At 34.6% G+C, this 17,332-nt stretch overlaps 2 protein-coding genes across 2 annotated transcripts; both read left to right on the forward strand.

Moving 5' to 3' along the window:
* Positions 1 to 951: 951 nt before the first annotated feature.
* LOC126718016 (uncharacterized) lies at positions 952 to 1,992 on the forward strand. Its single transcript, XM_050420038.1, has one exon. The coding sequence runs from the start codon at positions 1,047 to 1,049 to the stop codon at positions 1,830 to 1,832; it is 786 nt and encodes a 261-aa protein (XP_050275995.1). The 5' UTR covers positions 952 to 1,046; the 3' UTR covers positions 1,833 to 1,992.
* Positions 1,993 to 8,537: 6,545 nt separating this feature from the next.
* Positions 8,538 to 12,800, forward strand: LOC126718017 (peroxidase 11). Its single transcript, XM_050420040.1, has 4 exons — positions 8,538 to 8,851; positions 9,151 to 9,342; positions 11,667 to 11,832; positions 12,112 to 12,800. The coding sequence occupies exons 1-4, from the start codon at positions 8,552 to 8,554 to the stop codon at positions 12,534 to 12,536; spliced, it is 1,083 nt and encodes a 360-aa protein (XP_050275997.1). The 5' UTR covers positions 8,538 to 8,551; the 3' UTR covers positions 12,537 to 12,800.
* The last annotated feature ends 4,532 nt before the right edge of the window (positions 12,801 to 17,332 follow it).

Below are 17,332 nucleotides of genomic sequence, written 5' to 3' on the forward strand. Positions count from 1 at the left end.
TAGCAAGTGGTGTTTGCTTGGCCTTCTAAGTATTTGTATGATGTTTTCTATCAATTTTGGTTACAATTTTGTTTACATAACTTTCTATCGATGAATTAATAGAGAAATTGAAAAATGAATTGAAACTTAAGCAAGGGTTTGACCCAAAAGTAATTTTTTGTTCAACTTTTCTGTTTTCCTATATTTAATTAGTAGCCTCATAATCATTATACAATTGGAGGATAGCTCATATTCTTTAAATTTGTTTTCCTACCATCTATTTGATTGTTAAATTGGTATTGATAGTGCTTTATGAAAAATTGAAAATCTAGATACAATGAATGTATTCATTTTAAAGTGGAAGTTGAATTCAATCTTGAATGTATTCAATTTTTTAGTTGTTTTCAAGGCAAAAAATTTTATGTAGCTCCAACTAAAAATTGTGGTAAGTTTTAATTTCAAGTGAAATTTGATCTAATATTAATGTCAAAAATGTATTCTACCATGTCACTTCCTTTTTTTATTTTTTATTTTTTTAAAAACAAACACACACACAAAGGATAGGAAAATGGGTTGTATTGTGTCTTTTCTCATTTGGCTCTTCTATTTTTTTGGGAAATAAGTTAATAATTTGCATCCATTATAATTTGAGATTACTACATTTTTTATTAAAAAAAAAAAAACATAAGAGTGTGATAAGTAAATTATTTCATCTAAAGTGCAAAACACTCATCACACCTTTAAGTATTTCTATAATTGAAAAATATAGTAATTCTAAATTATAATTAATGTAAATTATTAACCTTTATCAAAAAAAAAAATCTCTTAGCATACGCTCATATTCTTATTACGATGCACGCAAGCACGCTATCAAAATAAAAAAATGTAAGGGCAAAAGGGGAAAACTGTAAAATATGTAAGGGCATATTCGGCCGAGGGAAAAGAAGAAGAAAGAAAAGAAGAGGGAAGAAATCTCGCCCACAGAAGAAGAAGAGCAGATCGGCGTGAGAATCAGTAAGCAGAGATATCTGAGAATTTGGCAGGAGGAGGAGGAGGCAGGAGGAGACATGGAAGATGTCCTAACAGAGATTCCCCCACCATCAAGGTTCTTTCAGGAAGATCTCAACAACTTCGCCCCTCCGTCACCCCCTCTCCCGTCTCCCTTCCTTGTGTTTTCTAACCCTAAACCAAATGAACCTCTCCGCCCCTCTCTCCTCATCGTGGCCATATCTTCCCCATCCCTATATCTCTTCCATCAACTCTCCTCTAAAACCCTTATTGGAACTCTTATTCTCCCTGAGATCCCTTTCTCTGGAAACTCTATTGAACCCTCTCTTGGACACAAATCCTGCAACATCTACACACATAATGATGCTCATGATTCAATTATCATCATCTCTGTTCAGTGCTCCATTGCTGCCCACAGATCTAACGTTGTTGCCAAGTTGCTGATTGGAGAAAAAATCATTCCTGAGAGGGTTCTGATATTGGATTCTGTTCAGAGTCAAAGCTTCCGAGGTAAGCTGTCACCAGATGAGACATTTGCTTTCAAGCTGGAGACATCATCAGAAAGAAAAGGGCTGGATGATTCATCGTTGTTGAAGGGTATAAACTATTTTCCATCAGGAAGTGTTGTAGATGGCTTGGCAGCTGCTCTGCTGGGCCGATGCCAGATGAGGAACATCAAGGGAACTCTCTGTGTTTCGTGGCCTCAATTTGGTGGGGCTGTGGTGTCCCTGCTTAAATCTCTTCTGCAGAGGAATGTGTTGCCAGGTTTGGACTTGAGCATAAATGCTGATGGTGTGGTTAGCTGGACCAAGGATCATTCTTTTGATTCTGAGTTGTACACCTAATGAACTAGGTTTGAGATGCTTTTTTTTCCCCTGTTGTATAACTGTTTCAATAAATTTTATTCCTTTTTTTGTACTGTCATAAGATTTGAAAAGAATTCATGACCAAGTAGGATCTTATTTTTTCCCTTTATGATGCCAAGCTCTAATATTCGGCATTCAATCTTTCCAGATGTTTTTGTCGTCTTGAATTTATTGGAATTTTCTTTTTCATATGTGAAAATTACATGTTGCTGGTAGATTTTTACCTCTAATCTGTCTTCTGGTAGCTGCTCAATGAAAAGTTGTCTTACACCGATTTTGTTGATTCAGCAAAGCCACAAAAAAAATAAATAAATAAAACCACCATTGTTCTTGACTACCCTCACCTGTAGGCAAGACTGGCAGAGTGGCAATCTTGACAAAAATTATAGTGCACTTAGCATCTGGCTGATAGAGGGGAGTAGAGTAAAGTACAACATTACTCTACTCTCCTTTGCTCTGCAATCCAAACAGGTCCTAAGTGTCCATTGCGATTGGTGCTTATGGCTCTAATAGGTACCAGGTAGTCTGGGTTTTCATTTGTCATCAGGTAGGCCACATTTGACATTGACAATTTGGTTCTCATCTCACCCATATCTCATAATTTATATCTCAATTCTCATAACTTATAACTCACAACTTGTGACTCATTCTCATAACAAATAATTCCCAATTTTTTTCTTAACTCACTCCGCATCAATTGGTGGGACTTGTATCAAAAACTGCTACCAGCCATAGCAATGAAACTTGAAGACCACAAATTGCAAACAAACATAGCAACTCACATGAACCGAAGAAGAAAAAAGCATTGATCAGCAGCACCCACATGATCAGCCACACCCACAAAAAGAAAAAGCTACCAACGGCCACACAAACCCACCTCCATCACAATCCAAGCCTCAAACCACAACCACACCAATACACCCATCCAAATCCAAACACATCAACATACAAATCCCTAGATCGGCAACCCAAATCCTTATATAGGAAATAGGACTGATGAAGAAAGAAAGAAGAGAACAAAGTTGAGAGAAAAAAATGGCATGAAGAAAAAAGAAAGAGAAAAGAAAGAAAGAGCCATTGGTAGTGTGACAGGTATGTTAAGTGTGGGTCACATTCATCATATGTTATTACCAAAATGTCACTTAACTCATAACTCAAAATTTGAAAACACCAAAAAGTTGTTCTCAATTCTCATCACTCATTCACAATATTTTGAGTGGCGAGAATTGGGAATGAAAGAAAACTTGGCCAAATAGATACAATTAGTGTAGGATCCACCAAAAGTGAGTAATGGGTGGTGGAAAATGAATGATAGATGATGTAAACAAGGCAAACCAAATAGGTGTTCAAGGGCCTTTTCTGGTTGCCCAACCATGTGTGGTCCGTTGGAGGAATGACCTTACTAGGCCCGAGTTCTTTTTGGGAAGTTGCCTCCGAAACTCAACATTGGGTCACGTGGTCCAATGGCTTTCGGTGTATTTCTAAGCCTACAAAATCATTAAAGTCAAAGTCTAAAAATCACAATAATGGTTGAATAAATATATAATATACGTTTGATGTAATGACTTTGATTAGTAGTTGTAATAGTAGTTGAAATAAAGTAATATGTATTTAAAGGTAAAATAATCATGTACTCAATGATGTAAATTTAAAGATATAGAAGCAAAATCACTTATCTTTGTATTGTTTATAGCCCAGTTGTGTAACATCAGTGAGCTAATAGGATTCCAGCAAAATGCCAGCAGTAGAAGCTAGTTAAGCTTGCCCCTCTTATCATGCATTTAAATGAGTTTAAACCTTGGTTAATAGTTGTAATAGTGATTGGAATAAAGTAATATGTATTTAAAGGTGAAGTAATCATATCCTCAATGATGTAAATTTAAAGATAAGGAAACAAAGTCACTTATCTTTATATAGTTTGTAGTCCCAACTGTATAACATTAATAAGTTGATAGGATTCCAGCAGAATGACTCCAGTGGTAGATAGGCAGTTTGTCATGATGACTTCAAGATTGAAAGGAAAAAAATGGGTGCAACTGGAGGGAGAGAGAGTATGTCCAACTGTATGTAGGGGCTGGTTAAGCTTGCCCCTCTTATCATGCACTTAAATGAGTTTTTCCTTTGACAATACTCTTTTAATTGTTGTAAAGTTATGAATAGTGTTAACTTCCATGAGAAAGGCTTTTGTATGAAGTATTTGTGTCTTCCATGAGAAAGGTTTTTGTAAGTAGTCGTGCCTTCTAAGAGAAGGACTTTTGTAAGAAGTAGTTGTGTCTTCTAAGAGAAGGGTTTTGATATGAGATCTTGGTGCCTTTTAGGAGAAGGGCTTTAGTGGGCTTTGGTATTAGAAGTTTATGTCTTTCATGAGAAGGGTTTTTATAAGAGAGGTAGAGAAGAGTATTGAGGCGTGTTTATGGGCAACAAAATAGTAGAATTTCAGAGTGAAAAAGTATAAGAGTGGAGCTTAGAAGAATTGTAGTATGTTATATATAATGGCGTAGTAAGTATGTATGAGATTGTGTAAAAGAAATGGAGAAAGAGATGTTTAGAAATATAGGCAGCAAGATATATGTATTTTCAGAATATGGATAGTGAGATAATGAGTATAAGAGAGTAATAGTATCGTAGTATGTTTAGCAATGTTGCTGGGATTTACTGCTGGGATGTATGAGAGCTTACAAAGGACATTTATGAGTTAAGGGCTGAAAGTTTAGTTCCAAATTTGGAAACTAAACAAACTCAGAAGTTCAGCACTTCATTAAGAGCTTAGGAAGATAATTAAAGGGAGAAAGAATTGAGAAGTTTATGAGAGAGTTCTCCTCCATTGGTGTCCCCCTTTGAGGTGTTGATGAAGGGTCCCCTTTAGAGCTGAGTTTAAGGGGGTATTTTAACAAAGAATATCAGCCAAAATCTATCCCAACTAGCAATGAATCTTCAGAAAATCTATCTTAAAATTTGGCTAACAATAGAGTGTTTATCTTTAAGGTATTCTTGCTATTTTGGGTAAGAGCTGTTGGGGAAAAAGTAGCAGAAAATGAAAGTATTTTGGCAAGAAAAAGATAGTTACTTTAGTTGGTTTTGGTTTTAGCCAAATATGGAAAAAATCAGTAATGCTTAGGTTGCTGGGTTAGTTATTACATCTGTTCTGAAAAAATTGTTCCAATTGTCAGGAAAAGTTGTGACAACTATCATGAGACAGCTGTCACAGTTGTCATAAGACAGCTGTTGCTTTGGTCAGAAGCAGATGAGGTCAGCTGGGTGATTTCAGATTGTTGGAGAGGTCATTTCATGGAATTGGTTGAAAAATGGTAAGATCTCTTTCAAGGGTATCTTGCTATTTTGGGTATAACAGTTAGTTGCTGGGATTTCAGCATTAAATGGCTGATGATATCACTTCCAGCTAGGTGTCAAGTGCTAAATACACTGCTGGGGTTCAGTTGGAAATGTTTCCTTTTCAATGTTTGTGTTTTTGGTCCAAGGTTCCATTACAACACATTTTTAGCAAGTAATAGAAGAATTGGTTGAAAGTTAATGAAGCTTTAGAGATCTAGTTAAGGTCTCATTGTGTTGTGACATAATCTTGGTGAGTAAGAAAAGCATTTAATGCTCTACTCTGACAGCTGGTAGAGAAATATATAGTCTGATTGTGGCAGACAGCAGTTGGGTATTAGAGATATCAAGAATATTTTGTATATAGTTGGAGATTAAAGATAGCCAAGATTATGCCATGTGTTTGAGTTGGATTTTAGCTGAAAGTAGTAATAAGATTTATGTAGAATAATATAATGAAGTTTCTAAATTTGTATAGCAACAGCTGGGGATTAAATGAAAAGTTATTTTCTCAACAGTCAAATAGCTGGAGATATTGAGTATTTGTCGCATGATAAATTTTAAGTTTTAGGAAAAAAGCAATAGGGAATTTTATTATCTAAAGTGCTATGTGATAAGAGATGCTTACCATATGTTACCCGCTACACACAGACTCGTCAGAGTTTAGGGAGTTGGAGAAGATACGCTAAGCAACATGTTTCTTTTATCAACTTTAAACCACTGGAGCTTTACTGAACATACCTCTTGGCCCTCCAAACCACGACTCCCAAAATTTCCCCAAAGAGATTTATGAGCTTGGATCATAAGCTGAAAATGAGATGATGTATCTCGGGTTTTGTTGTCATTTTGTGTAAATATGGGCTCTTATTGAAGAAGCCGCTTGCCATGAGTGTAAAAAAGGTAATATGGGCTATGAGCTTTGATTCATTGCTTAAGCCCAATCCATATATTGATGTTGATGATATCATAGATTATGATCCCAATTGATGAAAAGGAAATTAGACCATGAATCCGCCTCTTGAACTAAGGATCTCACGAGTCATGTGAGTTCAATCTATGTAGTTGAATGAAATATGAGCTTATTTTGGACTTTAAAGAGATTTACCCAAAAAATCAATAATACGTTCATGTGGCATGGGTTGCCAATGTAGTAATGCTAAGTGGGCCGAAAAAAGAGTCCTCAACAAGAGGCTCTAAACCTCACTGTGACACATGATTCTTTAGAGTTGTGCTACCTATCCAGTCCTTGTTCCGTGAAAATGACCCAACAAATCTCTGGAGTCTAGACCATGCATTTTTTGTTATTTTTTTTTTATCGTGGACTAACATGGATTTGAAAATAAAAAGCTTGGTTTGTATACCTGCTTTAAACCCCATTTCGTGAGGCTAACTTCGATCTTCACAATCAAATAGAATGGTTTTCTACAGTGGCCATATGTGGCATGTCATACTTTGCCGGACATGATATTCTCCTGACTAAATTGCGGGCATCTCTTGACTATACTATAGACGCTTTCCTCAGCCTTGCAAGCTTCAAATCAAAGTGTTCATTTGTTAATGAAATCAGAAAATAGCTTTTCTATTGTGACATGTGGTTATTGATTTGACATTAAATGGCTGATAGTGCCTTTTGAATCTAGTACCAATGGTTATCCTATTTATGTACATGCATCCCCTTTAACGGTGCGTGAGTCTCATAGTTGTGTGTAGTCTCACACACTGAGAAGTAAAATGTATATGTCAAATATATTTTTTGAGATCTCTTTTCATTTTATGATGAATACTTTTATCATCAGATTAAAATGTTAAAAAATAAATTGGTTTGTGATATAGTCAAATTTAAATCCCAAATTTATTATTATACAACAAAATATTTTCCTAAATGAATTAATTGGAACTCACATAAATGAAATGAGGTTAAGAAATGGATATTATTATTACCAGTTTTTTTTTTTTTTTTTTTTGAGAAACTGTTTACCAGTTTAATGGGATATAATGAGATGTTAACTATAGACTATAGAGGACATTTCTCTGTCGTCTCTATATTGTTACCAATAAATTTACAGGCTTTTTTTATTTATTTTTTATTTAAGAGTAAATTTACAGGCTTAAATCTTATTCCAATGCATCTTATTCCACCGGCACTGGGGCACATTAGCCTAGGGATTGATGTATTGCAGTTGCGTGTGAGGCCCAAAGTAGTATTATGGCCCATGCCCTACGTTTGGGAATCACACAACTTCCCCTAGGTCTAAATTTGATACAAGTAAACTTGACCGACAAATAGGCAGAAATTTATGGGAGTGTTTAGTAACGTTGTTTTAATAATATTATTTGTATTTTTTGAAAATATGTATGGATGAAAAAATGTGTGAAAATATGTGTAATATTATTTAAATACTGAAAACTATTATTCTAGTAACACTACCAAACAACCCCCTAATTTGTTCTTCTTCTTTTTTTTCTCTGTTAAGAAGAGAAATGCATACTAATCTTGCACTTCACGGTAGATCATGACTCATCTTTTTGCAGAAATTCTAGATTTTCTTATTTCGAGTAGAAAAGCAATCAAGAATCTGAGAAAGAGTGTATGATTCTTGTCTTTGAAGAAAAAGTTAATAGGATTACGTGCAAGTTGACAATCACATTACCAAATATAATGGGGTATTTTTGTTTTTTTTTTTTTTTTTTTCCATAACAAACGACACAAATGGAACTTTCACGAGGAGAGCATCAGATTGTGACATCTTGAGCTGGAAATTGCACACCTTTTTTTTTTTTTTTTTGAGAAAAGGAAATTGCACACCTGAATTTCAATTATCAGCCTAAAAATACATATAAACATAATTAAATTGATATAATTAAGCATTATGGTTAAACCTAATTTGTTCAGGTTGGACCATCTAACCAACCAACCTTTTCGCATTCCGTTGGGCTGATAATCTAACGGTATATCCCTTTCTTATAAATGAAGAACTTTAATAATCAACCCACTTAGATGTGAGGTTTGTGGAATAAAAGGATAGGGATACTTTTATTTTTTTGCTGATTGAAATTTAATTTTTGAGAGAGAAATTATAAAAAAGGAAGCAGAGCCTGTTTAGACCTCTATGTAAGAGTTGAAGTAGTAAACATTAGCTGTTAACAATTTTCGGTTTGGTGACTTGCCCAAATTTTTTAAGCCTTTTGTAATGGTAGCTCACGTACACGTCTTTTTAAGGTTCTCTCTAATTTTGGTTTAAGAGTAGCCACCAACCAGGCCAAATATTAGTTGCATCCTCTCTTGACTACTACACAATTCTATACTTAAACGGCCTTGCAAAAAACCTTATGACACAATATTCCACATTCCTTGTACTTATATATGTATGTCAGTCCCACCCATCTCTCCCACTCTCACTCTCCAATTATCCAAGAAAACCAAAACAGCAACAATGGCACCTTCCCTCAATTCAAATCCCCTTGTTCTGCAAATCTTGCTTCTAACTTTGTTCATTCTTGGAACCAGATTACATGCAAGTGACCCTGTTCTAAAATTGGATTATTATGCATCTACTTGTCCAACTCTGTTCGAAATCATCAAGAAAGAAATGGAATGTGCAGTGCTAGCTGATCCACGTAACGCGGCCTTAATACTTCGATTACATTTCCACGATTGTTTTGTTCAGGTCTACATCTTTATTCCATTACATTCCTCGTCATTAATCGACATGCTTCAAAAATTTGATTTGTTTAAAATTCATACATTTTATAATTCTGAATAAATATTACAACTCTAAAAATGTATCAAATGTCACATCATTTAAATTTTAAATGATACGTTACTGTGTATGTGTATACTATATTAGCCTAAACAAATCATTTTCCAACATTATTTAATTTCAATTGGCCAAAATTTCGTGCATGGCTAACATGGACAAGAATTGCTTCAGCAAAGTAAGGAATAATTTGATATGTTGATGAACAGGGATGTGATGGGTCAATATTGCTGGATGACACAATCACACTACAAGGAGAGAAGAAAGCTTCCCCCAACATAAACTCTATGAAAGGTTTCAGAATTATTGATAGTATAAAGAACAAGCTTGAATCAGAGTGCCCCGGAATCGTTTCTTGTGCAGATATTCTCACCACTGCTGCAAGAGATGCAGTCATTCTGGTAAGAAGAGTAGTTATTTGTAGCAAGCATGTTTTAATATTAAACTTCCTTTTTGCATAGTAGTACTACTAGTAGAGTGGTTGAGTATATGGCGGGAATATATTTTACATTAAAAATCTAAAAATGTAATTGCATTAATCAGGGCAACACAAAAGGTATTGTATTTCACCACTGTACTCTAGATTTCTTTCTTTCTAGATTTCTCTTTTCATGATAAAATTTGTTCACGTATTTGGATTTATGACTTTTTGAGGCATCCATTGGTTCTATAGTGATTTTTTTTCTTTTTTCATTTTTGGTAGATAATTTGGTAATTTATATTGAAATTAAAATTTTCAGAATTTGACTACAAAAATGATAATAAATGTATTTTATTTTATAAAGATAGCCATCAACTATAACTTTGATGCAAGATTTTTATTTTTTATTTTTTATTTTACATGTATATAATAAGCTAGACAACTTTTATGTACTCATTAAAGTTTTGGATAACAAATATTTCCTCAAAAATTATCTTTTGTATGCGCGCGTATGTGTGTGTATATATATATCTGTTCACTTGTGTTCATACTCTTGTATACAATATATTTATTAGTTGTGATTTACTTTAACATTAAAAAATTTAAGATGTTTATTATTTTTTATACATAGTGTGTGGGGGTGACATGAATAATTTACGATATGGGTAATTGTTTGTTAATGCTACACTAATCAACAACCTCTTATTGGATTAATATTTTTAAAATTTCACTACTAGAGTAAAATTCTAGTTTTTTTAATAGATGACAAATTTCATAATAATTGAATTTTATTGAATATTCAATTGATAAACTCATGTTTTGTATATAATTTTAATATAAAAAATTGAATTTTAAAGATTTTACGGATGAGATAGCTATTAATTTTAATCATCTTGAAAATTTTTATGCATAGAAGGTAGAATAAGAAATATAATACTACAATAGATTTGTCAAAATACACCTTCAATAGAAATCTAATTGGTAGTGTAGCATTGTCAAAAGTTAATATTATGCGTAAATATTAACATGAAATCTTTCTTACTTTTTGTTTGCTTCTTCTTCTAATTAATAATGTTATATTAGCTTTTGAAAATGCATACTTGTTCACCTCATATATATATATATATATATATATAAATAAAAGTGGTTTTGGATTTACAAATAATTCTAAATTATGTTAGTTTAAATAAATTAAAAATTATTTTTTTATTAAGAAACGTAACAATAAATAATTTTTATTAAATTAAAGTTGACTTTCCTTAAATAAATCCTAATTAAATTAGGTATGCTTTTTTTTTTCCCTTGAATCTCTAATTTGATTTTATTTATTTATTAATACTTATTAACTAAATACATATCATATATGAATAAGAGTAAATTACAAATTACACCCCTAAAGTTTGGGAGTGATTGGATTTTACACCCTAATATTTTAGAATTTGGATTTTACCCTTTAAAGTTTAGGATTGTTTGGATTTTTCACTCCAAATTCTAAAACTTTAGGGTGTAAAATCCAAACACCCCAAAATTTTAGAAAGTAAAATCCAAACACTTCTAAAATATAATGGATAAAATCCAAATTCTGAAACTTCAGGGTGTAAAATCCAATCGCCCCCAAACTTTAGGAGTATAGTTTACAATTTACCCTATGAATAATTTTCTTGTCAAACTTTATCTTGCAGTGCATGGTTTAACTATTGAAATATATTAATTATTTGTATATGTGTATTTTGAGTTTATTTTGATTGATGTATTAATATTGTTAAAATAATGGTTAAGTGATCAAATTTATAATTTTCTAACAGTTTAAACTCTTGGGATAATCAGTAGTTCATCATTGCATCAAAGTAAATTTGTTTAGTTAAAACTTGGTTTCCGCCTTACCTCTTGTTAAAAAAGAAAAGTTAAAAATCTCATGTATTGGGCCCCACCTATTAAGGGGTTTAAACCCGCACATGAGGAGGAGTTTTAGAATAATGGTGAAGTGATTAATTCATAATTTCCTAAAAGTTTAAACTTTTGTAACAACTGATAATTTATAAAATACCATACATAATTTGTCCCCTTAACAAAAATTTCTTGCTTGGTCCTTGGTGGGAGTGGAGGTATTTTGATAAAATAAGTCTATTGACATCAAATAATTCATTGAATTTTACACATCTTCTGTATTTGTGTTGTGGTAAGCCTAGTCGAGTGAAGTGGCAATGCCGTGTGAGAGAGAATGTAAAAAATTTGGTAAAAGAAATTGGTACCTCTAGCAGAACTGAATTTGATAATATGCCTTTTTCTTCATATTATTTGCAGGTTGGTGGACCATATTGGGAAGTTCCTCTGGGAAGAAAGGATTCTATAACTGCAAATTATGCATTGGCAAACACAAATATTCCAACAGCAGATGAGGGCTTGCTCTCTATCATTTCTAAGTTTCTTTATCAAGGCCTCTCAGTTACAGATGTGGTGGCTCTATCAGGTGCGGGCTAGTATAGGATTCTTGAGCAATTATGATACCAGTTAGACCTATTGTGTGACTTATTAACACTAATCAGTAAAGTAATATTTTGCTAATCCATAAACTTTGAAAATTGAGAATCAAGCAAATGAATATCATGGAAAACATGGGGAAGCCAGTGAGAATATTAACATAGTAGGTTTTTTTTGTTTTCTTCATACATAATGTGCAGTACTTGAATCCTAAGTGATATTGGTATCATACTCTCCTCTGGGTTGTTTCTCTGCTTTTAATCTACAGGGGCACACACTATAGGCATGGCACGCTGCACCAATTTCCGATCAAGGATTTATGGAGACTTTGAAGCAACTTCAGGACATGATCCAATCTCTGAGTCACACCTCAGCAGCTTGAAATCTATCTGCCCACCCAATGGGGGTGGGGACAATAATATCACGGCCATGGACTATGTTACTCCTAACCTTTTTGACAATTCATTCTACCAAATACTATTGAAAGGTGAGGGACTACTTAACTCAGATCAAGAAATGTATTCAAGCTTGTTTGGAATTGAAACAAAGGAACTTGTGAAGAAGTATGCAGCAGATACAGTTGCTTTCTTCCAGCAATTCTCGGATTCGATGGTGAAATTGGGAAATATTATAAACTCGGATAGCTTTGTCACGGGAGAAGTTAGAAGGAATTGCAGATTTGTGAACACATGAGCTGCAACTCTGAATTGATGAAAAGATGGAGTTGATAATTTTATATGTTTGTTATATCAAAAAAGTGAAAGCATTTAACAAAAAAGTTTCACTTTTAGTTGGAAATTGATGGTTCTCTTTATTCTGTTTTATTAAATATGATCATTCTTGTATTTCTCAATGTCAAAGAATAACATGTCAAAACAAATTTTGGTGTGAAAATCTGTCATGTACCGTACTCATTTTCACAACTTGATTAGAGTTTGTTCCTCTTTCCTAGTTCAACCCATATTGTTGATCACTTGGCAACTAATTTTGCCTTAAACCTTTCAATAGTTCCATTAGATTTGTATTTGATCATGTAAACTCATTTGCATCCAATCACATTTTTGTCTCAAGGGGCACAGAACAAGCTCCCATCTTTAACCGACCATTCCAGTCAATGTTCGACCATCCCAGTCAATGTTGGCCGGTGTTTCACCTGTGCTAATTGAAATCGATTTTCAAAAATCAATTTTGGTTCTCCAAATGCTTCTCTTTCTCTCTTTCTACCATGACATGGAATTTTTTTAAATGCTGAAATACCTTGTCTTTTATTTTCACAAAATACATTCACACTTTTTGTGAAGAATCCTCGACAAAAGTAATAAAATAGAGAGATGCTACGTCTATAATATTTTTACAACAAATAATAGGTGGTTAGTTGTTATTGGTTCAAATTTGAAACTAACACTAAGATTGCTTTTTTGCCCCAACAATAACAACCAGTAACAACCTGCCACTTAAGATTTGTTATAAAAATGTTGTAGACATATCATTTTTCAATAAAATATCTATTGCCACTTAAGAACTCAACCTTAGTAGGACCTCATATATCATAATAAACCAAGGCTAATACATTGGGCTTCCTAATAAAAGATTTATAAAATGAAACTCTACGTGAGGGATTCATTTGCGAAAATTTGCAACCCTTTTTTCACTCATGTGAACTAGTAACTTATGTCACAAGTTAGGCGAAGAATCATCTTAAGTTGCAATTTTCACACCCCCACACAATTTTATTTGTGCCTTGTAAATTGTATAAATCTTACCTCTAACAAGCAATAATGACCCTTTAGTGTGTTCCCATTTGTTGTTATCAAAATAGATATTATAATCTACTTGATTCAAAGCATGCGTGAAGATTAGATTTACATATTACACAATCTTCAGTGTCAAAGTCCATCAAGTATTACCCTTAACACAAGTATCATCAATTTGCACGATGTCAACACGATTCATTGCCTTATTCACTTTACCAGAGTCTTCTACCTCGTATGAAGTAAAGAGCCCATTTCTTGATGTGACATGAGTAAACACCCCATTTCGTAACCATTATGTAAACTCATTTCAAGGGCAAAACTGTCATTTTGTAATATATGAAAAAATTTATAATTTGACCGTTAAATATTCCAATATTCTATTGAAAATAAATCTAGAAGTTCTAACAATCAAAATGGCATACTGTATGCTTAAATCGAATCATTGGATTAATTATAGCCAAGTCAAAATTCAACTGTTATATACAATTCCTATGGTTAAGACTAGAAACATGTGGTTACGATTAATTAATTGTGAATAGTTATTAAATAATCAAATTAGGATTGATGATGTGTTATAAACTCATTGATCAAGGATTAGGATAAGGATGAACTATCACACATAAGATTGTATGATTTTAAAATAAGATTGTATGATTCTAAAGGATAAATAATCTTAATTTTTTATTTTAATTAAATCTATTTAAAACAAGTATTTAATTAAATAAATTACTTCCTATATATCCATTGGCCTCATATAACCCTAAAACGACTAAAAATATTAAATTTAGAAATGACCTAAAAAACCTCAAAATTACTAAAAATATTGAAATCAAAACAACACTTGGATTCTAGCTCGGAGTGTCGATCATCACTTAGGCCCCCAAATTAATTTTCAATTGCCACTTGATCTCCAAAACTTGAATTTTTAGCCATTTTATGGTTTTTCACAATTTTCAGTCCACGTTTATCATATTCTAACTTTTTATAAGCTAGGTTTTTTAGCCTTGGAGAGTCCAAAAGTCAAATAAACTTTTCAACCAATGCTCTCCCCACTGAATGAATAATAAATTCCCCTATTTTCAAAAATGCTTTCAAGAAAGAGCCATTAGGTGATTGCTAATCCTTTCTACCAATCAGTGCACTTTACCCATCAAAAGCTTAAGTTTATAACTTCCCTAGAATAAACTTGATCCAAAGAAAGGCTTCAATCCATTTCCACACTTAAGTTGTTATCAAAGTAATCTTATTTTGTCAATTTAGTCCCAAACTTTTTGGTATTGTGTCAAAATAGTTACTGCCGTTAATTGATGGATGGAAAATATTGACGTGACTAACAGCCAAATTAAAAAATTATGTATTTATGCTACATATACTGCCACATGAAATAAAAAATAAAATTAATAAAATTAGTTTAAAGAATTTGTTATAATATAAATATAATATAAATGAAAAAAACTCAACCAAACTAAAATCCAATGAATAAAAATATTCTTATAAAAAAACGAATACAAATATAATTGTGGGGACCGGCCCAGAATAATAAGTTGGCTGGACCTTGGGCCCGTCTGAGGACGATCCTGTCTGAGGAGACGTCGCGGCCCATAATCCCTGTCCAAGCCAACTGGGCGAAGAAAACACGTCCGAGGAGTGATTCCTCCTCGGACATCCCAAAGTCCAGATCAATGATGCATCCCAATTACTGTAGCCCTCACCCCAAACGCATAAAAAGAAAGAAGGCTCAAAATATCCCAGCAAAGGCTGTCACCACCACATTAAATGCACCACAACTACTCTCCTGGCCGCATTAATGAAGATAAGACCCCTGAACAGTGTTACCTTGGTCACTGCAACTCACAAAGAACTGGTAAGGGCGTCTGATGGGACAGGTGCTCAAGTGGGGGTTTGGATGATCAACAAGTGTAGGGCCCAGATGATAAAAGAGGGCCTATATCATATGTAAGAGTCCCCCAGAAAGGAGGACGGAAAAAAGGCGAGGAGAGGAGAGAGAAAGGAAAGAAGTCATTGTATGAAAGCATGTCCATGAATAGAACTTCCACTTTCACATACATTTTCTTGATTTACGTTTCTACATCCACTAAGAACATGCAACGAACCGTTTGAGCCAACTGGAACCGAGTTCTTCAGCCCATACTCTACAAACTTCATTGTGTGGGACTTCTTGGGCCAGGGCCTGATCGTCCAAGACCGGGTTAATGAAAATCGTGTCCCTACAATAATAATTGCGTTCCTTAGCAAAGGGTTTGAAAGTCAAAAGAGGCAAAACTTTGTTTTAGTTTCATTTTGCCCTATATCATCATCCATCAATAACAATATGCAATATCATCTTCCTCACTGGCCACTCTTTCTGTCCTCCGCTACCACTGCAAGCTCCTTTGCAAGAGAAGGAAGAAGAAGCATTGTGTGGGTATTGATAGGGAATATTTTCACCTGCTAGAAAATTTTTTCCAACACCCAAGAGTCTTTGGTCACCAAAAGTATCATGAACTTACCAAAAGAATCTTCGGTCACCAAAAGTATCGTCAGTCACAAAGGGAGCATGACACTACGCGATGCATTCCGCCTTAATAGTCGTCATTTATCAATGGGTCGTCAGGTACCCAACAGTCATTAGGTACCTTCCCTGACACCGCATGACACGCTCCGTCCTAACAATCGTTGCATATCAATTGGTCATCAGGTACCAAGGGGTCGTCAAGTACCCAGCAGTCATCAGGTACCTTCCCTGACACTGCGCGACACATTCTACCCTGACGTTCATCACGTATCAATTGGTCGTTAGGTACCAAGGGGACGTCAGGGACCCAGCGGTCGTTAGGTACCTTCCCTTACATCGTGCGACACGTTCTGCCTTGACAGTCGTCATATATCAATGAGTCTTCAGGTACCCAGCGGTCGTTAGGTACCTTCCTTGACACCGCACGACACGCTCCGCCCTGACAGTCGTTACATATCAATTAGTCGTCAGGTACCAAGGGGTCGTCAAGTACCCAGCAGTCGTCAGGTACCTTCCCTGACATTGCATGACACATTCTGCCCTGACATTTGTCACGTATCAATTACTCGTTAGGTACCAAGGGGACGTCAGGGACCCAGCAGTCGTCAGGTACCTTCCTTTACATTGCGTGACACGTTCCGCCTTGATAGTCGTCATATATCAATGAGTCGTCAGGTACCCAGCAGTCGTTAGGTACCTTCCTTGACATTGCGCGACATGGTTCTACCCTGATGGTTGTCATGTATCAATGGATCGTCAGGTACCAAAGGGTCGACAGGGACCCAACAATCGTCAGGTTCCTTCCTTGACACCATGTGACACGTTTCACCCTGACGGTCATCGCATATCAATGGGTCGTCAAGTACCAAGGGGTTGTCAGGGACCCAACAATCGTCAAGTACCTTCCCTGACACCGCGCAGTAAGGGTGTAATCGGTTCAATTCAGTTGGTTTTTTTGTGTTTGGCCAACCGAAACCGAAAATTTCAGTTTGTGAAAATCTCAACTAAAATCGACCGAAATAGTTAGGAATCAATCGATTTCAGTTTTATTGCAATTTTGATCGGTTTGAAAAAGAAGCAAGAAAACTTAGAAAAGTAAAGTGCACCTATTTGAGGTGTTGGAATATGCAATGTGAAACAAAAAAAATTTAAGCAAAATATTGCAGAAGAAAGAAGCCCAGCAGGACAGATGGTACTATCATGATATTCAGAGACAGACA

The sequence above is a fragment of the Quercus robur genome, chromosome 3 (assembly GCF_932294415.1).
Source record: "Quercus robur chromosome 3, dhQueRobu3.1, whole genome shotgun sequence".
NCBI classification, from domain to species: Eukaryota; Viridiplantae; Streptophyta; class Magnoliopsida; order Fagales; family Fagaceae; genus Quercus; species Quercus robur.

What these genes read in the sequence shown, in the direction of transcription:
- LOC126718017 (XM_050420040.1), top strand. Translation starts at nt 8,552, where the DNA reads ATGTCAGTCCCACCCATCTCTCCCACTCTCACTCTCCAATTATCCAAG. An exon ending in CAAGAGATGCAGTCATTCTG is followed by an intron (nt 9,343 to 11,666) that starts GTAAGAAGAGTA and finishes TATTATTTGCAG; the next exon opens with GTTGGTGGACCATATTGGGA. An exon ending in AGATGTGGTGGCTCTATCAG is followed by an intron (nt 11,833 to 12,111) that starts GTGCGGGCTAGT and finishes TTTAATCTACAG; the next exon opens with GGGCACACACTATAGGCATG.
- LOC126718016 (XM_050420038.1), top strand. Translation starts at nt 1,047, where the DNA reads ATGGAAGATGTCCTAACAGAGATTCCCCCACCATCAAGGTTCTTTCAG.